A 6,618-nucleotide genomic window follows, 5' to 3' on the forward strand; every position below is an offset into this window, starting at 1 on the left:
TTCAGAATGGGAGAAGATATTTGCAACACATACTTGACAAAGGCACATACCCAAAATATATTAACATTACTCCTAGAAACCAACATTTAAAAATATAACCCAATAGAAAAATGTGTAAGAAAGCTGAACAAATTTTTGACTAGAAGATACCCAAATGATATCCAATAACATATACAAGTAATCAATTTTATTAGTAATCAGAATAAATGCAAATTGGCCAGGTGCAGTGGCTCACAGCTGTACTCCCAGCATTTTGGGAGGCTGAGGCAGGAGGATCACTTGAGCCCAGGAGTTTGAGACCAGTCTGGCAACATGGCAAAACTGTCTCTACAGAAAGCTAGCTAGGCATGGTAGCGTGCACCTGTAGTCCCAGCTACTAGGGAACTCGGGTGGGAGAATCACCTGAGCCCAGCAAGTCAAAGCTGTAGTGAGCCGAGATCGTGTCACTCCACTCCAGCCTAAGCAACAGGAGACCCTCTCTCAAAAAAAAAAAAAAAAAGCTAATTAAACACACGAGATGCCACCACACACTTACAGAATGGCTCAAAGTAAAGAGAATTTGAATGCTCACTACTGGTTAGGATGTGGCACAGTGGAAGTTCCCAAACAGCTTGGTGGGAGGTTAAATTGTGAATAGTCTTGGAAGCCATTTGACAGTATCTACTCAATTTGAACACAAGCATACCCTAAAACCCAGCAATTTCACTTTGAGGTATTACCAATCTAACAGATAAAGGTGAATATATTTTCGCCAAAAGAATAGAATGTTCACGGCAGCTTTGTGTTTTGCATAGCCTCAAACTAGAAATAATTCAAATGTCCATTAACACCAGAACTAACAAATAAATTGTGGTATATTCATATATATACCTTATATTCTATGGAATATAACAATGAGCATGCATAAGCAATTACTACACAGAAAGAAAGCCAAAAAACAGAAGAATACATATTGTGTGATTCTATTTATATAAATCTCAAAACAGCTTAACGATGGGGTTAGAAGTCAAGACAGTGTTTAGTTGTGAGAAGGAGGAAAGGAGTCACGATGGTGGGCAGAAGGGAGGCTTCTGGGTTCCTGGTAATGTTCTGTTTCTTCTGTTTCTTGACCTGGAGAAAGGTTACCTGAGTGCATTCATATTGTAATAATTCATGATTTGTGCATTTTTAGAAGTCATACTTCAACTAATAAGCTAAAGACATTGATGGGTTTTCTCCTCTTCAAGGCTTTTGTAATGTAACTGTTACCTCCTAAAAACCTTGTTATTGTCTCTTAAGTTATGATCCCAAGAAATATCCAACTGGGTGAGAGACATGAGCCTGACTTACTGTGTGACCTAGGGCAAGTCACACAACTTTCTAGGTCTGCAGTTTCCTTAATTGTAAAACAAAAACATTGAGAATTAGCATTTTCTAAGGCTTTACCAGCTCTAAAATTCTATTATTCAAAGTCATTAAATTCTCATTGTTTTAGTTTCCACAAGAACAATAAGGAAACAATGGCTGTCACTCTATACCTGAAACATTTCCTGGAGGTGGTTTCACATGTTAATGGTAAGATGAGTGAAACTGTTACCAATAATCTTTAATTTACTGAGTATTAACTCTTCCACTAGTAAAATAGAAGCAGGACTCTTACAGAAGGTATTGAGTGACAAAGTAACTCTTAAGGTGAATACTGATGTGGTTACAGCCCACACGTGGTCTGTCATAGAATTACCCATAAACAATGTTTATTTTTCTTTCAGACTCAGGAAAAAATATCTGTTAGTCAATATCTCCAGGATTTCTCTTCTCTGATCCTCTCTGCCATGCTGGCAAGCTTTGCTTTCTCATCAACCATTTGTAATAACACATAATAATGATGCAATAGATGACTAAGAAACTATTAAAAGAACTATTTTTGTCTTTAACAGAGGAAAAAAATTGCAAACTCATACAAATCAAAAATTTTACAATACCCCATTAAGATACCAATAGGTAAAACGACAAACAGGAAATTCACAAAGTGTATAAAAGTATTCAATCTCACTAATAATAAGTTCTTAATGGTACTATCATTTGTTACATGTAAAATTGGTGAATAGTTTTAATTGTTGGCAGGTATTTGTTGAAATGGGCTCTGTCACACATTACTCAGGGGGGTTTAAACCCATACAAATCTTTGGAATAACAATTGGATATGTATATCAAAAAAACTTTAAAAGCTTCATAACTTTGATTAATAATACCACTTGTAGAAATGAGGAAAAAATTCCATATTCTAAAAATGTGTTATACACAAAAACGTTCAGTTTTATTTATAATACTGAAAAATAAAAGTAACCTGTGATCTCACTTATGTATGGAATCAAATAAAGTTGAACTCATGGAAGTAGAAAGTAGAATGATGATTGGCGGGGCATGGTGGCTCACCTGTAATCCCAGCACTTTGGGAGGCCTAGGCAGGCGGATCACCTGAGGTCAGGAGTTCGAGACCAGCCTGGCTAACATGGTGAAACCCTGTTTCTACTAAAACTACAAAAAATTAGCTGGGCATGGTGACATGCACCTGTAATCCCAGCTACGCAGGAGGCTGAGGCAGGAGAACTGCTTGAACCCTGAAGGTGGAGGTTGCGGTGAGCCGAGATCATGCCATTGCATTCCAGTTTGGGCAACAAGAGTGAGACACCATCTCAAAAAAAAAAGTAGAATGATGGTTTACTAGAGGTTGAGGGAGTGGGAAGAAGAGGGTTTCTGATCAAAGCATACAAAATTTCAGATAGAAAGAACAGGTTTTAGGATCTACTGCAGGGTGACTATAGTCAATAATAATGTACTGTATATTTAAAAATAACTAATAAATTTCAAATGTCTCTCCATAAAGGCCAATAGGTAAGAGAAGTGATAGATATGTTAATTAGCTTGATTTGATCATTCCACATTGTATATGTAAAGGTAAACTGAGGCTGGAGCCAAACCAGGAACGAAGACACAAGGCAAATGGCAGTGAGAATAGCTTTTATTAGGACTTGTGGGCAAGGTTCCTCGGTCCAACGGTGCGGGCCGAGGAAGTCACGCTGAGGGAGGAGGGTAGGGGCTGCTTATAGCCTGAGAGGTAGGGAAGCTGGTTGTGCAAACAGGGCCTGGGGGGTCTTGAAACCACTAGGGCAGGAGTTGAGTAAGGGTCACGAGGAAGGGGTCTTTGGAAACTGTTAACCGAAACTGCTGTTTACAAACTTGTGGAATGCAAGTGAGCTGCAGGTCATGGGGGAGTGTGGTTGTCCAGCCGGAACTCTGACACATGTAAGTCTGTGGGTGTGTACAAGGGTGAAGGGAGTCTTTAACAAAAGACCTGCTACGCCGGGTAACGCCACCATGTTGGGTCTAGACTCCTGCCTAACAGTATACATATATCAAAACATCACACTGTACCCCTAAAATGTACAAGGTACCCCATAAATGAATTCAATTATGATTTTCCAATCAAAAGTAATATTAATACTAATTTTAAAATGCATTGGCAAGGGAGGCATCAGCATTCTTGAAAAACATTTAAAAACAAAAAATTTTAAAACAAAGGCCAGGCTCAGTGGTTCATGCCTGTAACCCCAGCACTTTGGGAGGCCAAGGCAAGAGGATCACTTGAGGTCAGGAGTTCAAGACCAGCCTGATAAATATAGCAAGACACTGTCTTTATAAAAATTTAAAAAGATAAAATTATAAATAATCCTATTTCCAATAAATTAAATTATGATACATCAAAACAACAGAATACTAAAAATAATATCTGTCTTAAAAAGGATCTGATTTATCATGTAATCTGAATTTTTTTTTTTAAAAAAAGGTTGAGACAACACTGGAAAAAAAATGTATTAAGTTATAGAAATGTAAACATTTAGTATCAATTTAACCAGAAAGAGAAACATGGCTATATTGGTGGAATCAGTAGAGGGAAAGTGTCTTTGTGTGTTTGGTGAGAGGTTGGTGGGAAGGTGGGTTTGGAAATGGAATGAGTGATAAACCATCACTAATGGTGTGTGGACACAATATCAATACAATAATGTGATAGTGAATAAGCATCACAAGATCTGATGGTTTTATAAATGGGAGTTCCCCTGCACAAGCTCTCTTGCCTGCCACCACGTAAGACATGACTTTGCTCCTCACTCACCTTCTGCCATGATTGTGAAGCCTCCCTAGCCATGCTGAACTATGAGTCAACGAAACCTCTTTCTTTTATAAATTACCCAGTTTTGGTTATGTCTTTATTAGCAGCATGAGAACAGACTAATATACAGGATTAGTACAAAAGGTTAAATGGAGACTAGGTAACTGTCTGCATTTTATTTTGAGAGTATTGTATTGCAAGCATGTGGAGAAAAAGTGTAACAGCCTAAAAAGCCCAGTGAAAGTCAGTATAATTGGAAATGTCAGGCCATTTATTCCAAACCTATAACATTCCCCTATATGTACACAATTAAATGTAATAAATGTAATTTATGTACACAATTAACTGTCAATGTAATTGGGGTTTCTATGGGGCTTGTGGCATATATATTCAAACAGGAAAACTGGATTCCTTTGCAGATTTATTCAGATGAGGTAATATGGAAGCCGGTTTCCTCTCCTGTCAACTTGGGCAATGGTGATAGTCAGTCTAGTGAACAGGTTATAAGTGACTCCTGGGAAAGCAAAATGGACATTTTAAAAATATAGGCTCAGAAGTATAGCTCTGTAGACTTGAGACTTTGGATTCATTATTATTTGATTTTCAGGATGACAAAATAGTCAAACCAAAGAGGAAATTTAATCAAATGATACACAAAAATATTTTATAGACTTTGTTTACCTTTTCTACCCAGAGAAATCTATTCTTCTTTTACAGCTGGGATGGCATGCTATCTCCTAGGCATCACATTCTCTAAACTCTGGAGACAGAATGAATTACTTCCTCCTCCACACTCAAATACTGCTGGAATAATACTTATCACAATGTACCATAAATAATTATTTATAAGTTTGACTATCTTGCTAGATAATGAATTTCAAAAGGGCAAGGGCTATAGCTTATTCAGTACTAAATGAAATGCCTGGCTACAAATAGGTCCTAGTAAAAATTAAAGATTTGAGTTAATACTGAGTTACCCAAAGAAGTAATTCACAAGCCCAGTGAAAAGAAAATATACTGGAAAGGCAAAGTCTATTATATTTAGTGTGTATCCTCTAATTTCTTTCTTTTAGGCCCTATCAGTATAGGTATAGTATAATATGTAACTCAAATACTACCCCCACCATTGAGTTTCTCTTGATTTTCCAAGCCACAAAGATCTGTTTTCTCTGCACTTCTAAGCACTTTTTACCTCTATCAGTAGGTAAAGAAGAATCTTTACCTACTACCTACTCTCCCCATGCCTCCTTTTTTTTTTTAATGTTTTGAAGGATTATATTTCATTTTATTCATCTTTGAATATACAATGGCTATCACTGGCTTGGGACAAAATACATATTCAATGAATGTTTGTTAATTAACAATTTATTAGACTTGAAATAGTCAAAAGATGAGAGATCATTTGTTTCATTTCTATTTCCTTTTTTGTAACCAAGATGGAGGCCAAAGTGGTCTTAGGAACCTTTTGTCTTCCTGATGAGTCCTTCTATGGTGTCCCACTGCTCCTTGGTGACCTAACACAAAAAGATGTCAATTTAATGTGCTTTTTACATGTTTTTAAAGCTTAGTATCTGAGCTGCTAATATTACATTATACACACAAAATGGCATTACCTTTCTCAGGTTATTGAATTCTCCTGAAATAAGTACTTCCTCTCCACCATCAAATTTAACAACCTGGAAAAAACAAATTTTTAAACTCTGAAACTACTCCTTTTAAAAAGTTTCTGAACCACTAGCCATTTTCCCATATTTTGGATGGAATATCTCTTTGGCACTTTAAATCAAGCCCAAATTTTAAAGATAAAACTCATGATTAAACCTAAATTGATTTACACAGTTCATAATTCTATTTCTAACATCTTCACAATTTCAAAAATCTACCCAATCTTGAAGATCTTAAAGGTATATCTATCAAGGTAATTTGCATCTATTAATTTATCACTTGATATGGTTTGGCTGTGTCCCCACAAAAATCTCATCTTTAATTGTAATCCTCATAATGTCCAGGTGTGGAGGGAGGGACCCGGTGAGAGGTGATTGGAATAGGCAGTTTCCCCTGTGCTGTTCTTGTTATAGTCAGTGAATTCTCACAAGATCTGATGGTTTCATAAGGGACTCTTTCCCCTTCACATACACACACACACACACCCCTCTCTGTCTCCCTTTTCTCTTTCTCTCCCTCTCTTTCTATTGCCTGCCACCATGTTAAGTTATGACTTTTACCCTTCAGCCATAATTGTAAGTTTTCTGAGCCCTCCTCAGACATGCAGAACTGTGAGTCAATTAAAACTCTTTTCATTTTTTAACTATATTTGAAGTTCTAGGGTACATGTGCACAACGTGCATGCTTCTTACATATGCATACATGTGCCATGTTGGTGTGCTGCACCCATTAACTCGTCATTTATATCAGGTATATCTGCTAATGCTATCCCTCCCCCCTCCCCCCACCCCATGACAGGCCCC

The 6,618-nt window shown here is 37.1% G+C and overlaps 1 protein-coding gene across 1 annotated transcript in view; it reads right to left on the reverse strand.

The window, feature by feature from the left end:
• Window positions 1-5,497: 5,497 nt before the first annotated feature.
• DECR1 (2,4-dienoyl CoA reductase 1, mitochondrial) overlaps window positions 5,498-6,618 on the reverse strand; it is a 47,017-nt gene continuing 45,896 nt past the window's right edge. The window contains exons 9-10 of the mRNA XM_011937070.1: window positions 5,764-5,826; window positions 5,498-5,664 (exon numbers count right to left, since the gene is read on the reverse strand). Of these exons, the coding sequence (XP_011792460.1) occupies window positions 5,605-5,664; window positions 5,764-5,826 (123 nt within the window). The 3' untranslated portion in view covers window positions 5,498-5,604. The remainder of the gene's footprint in view (window positions 5,665-5,763; window positions 5,827-6,618) is intronic.

Source organism: Colobus angolensis, unplaced genomic scaffold (assembly GCF_000951035.1).
Source record: "Colobus angolensis palliatus isolate OR3802 unplaced genomic scaffold, Cang.pa_1.0 Scaffold16, whole genome shotgun sequence".
Taxonomy (NCBI): domain Eukaryota; kingdom Metazoa; phylum Chordata; class Mammalia; order Primates; family Cercopithecidae; genus Colobus; species Colobus angolensis.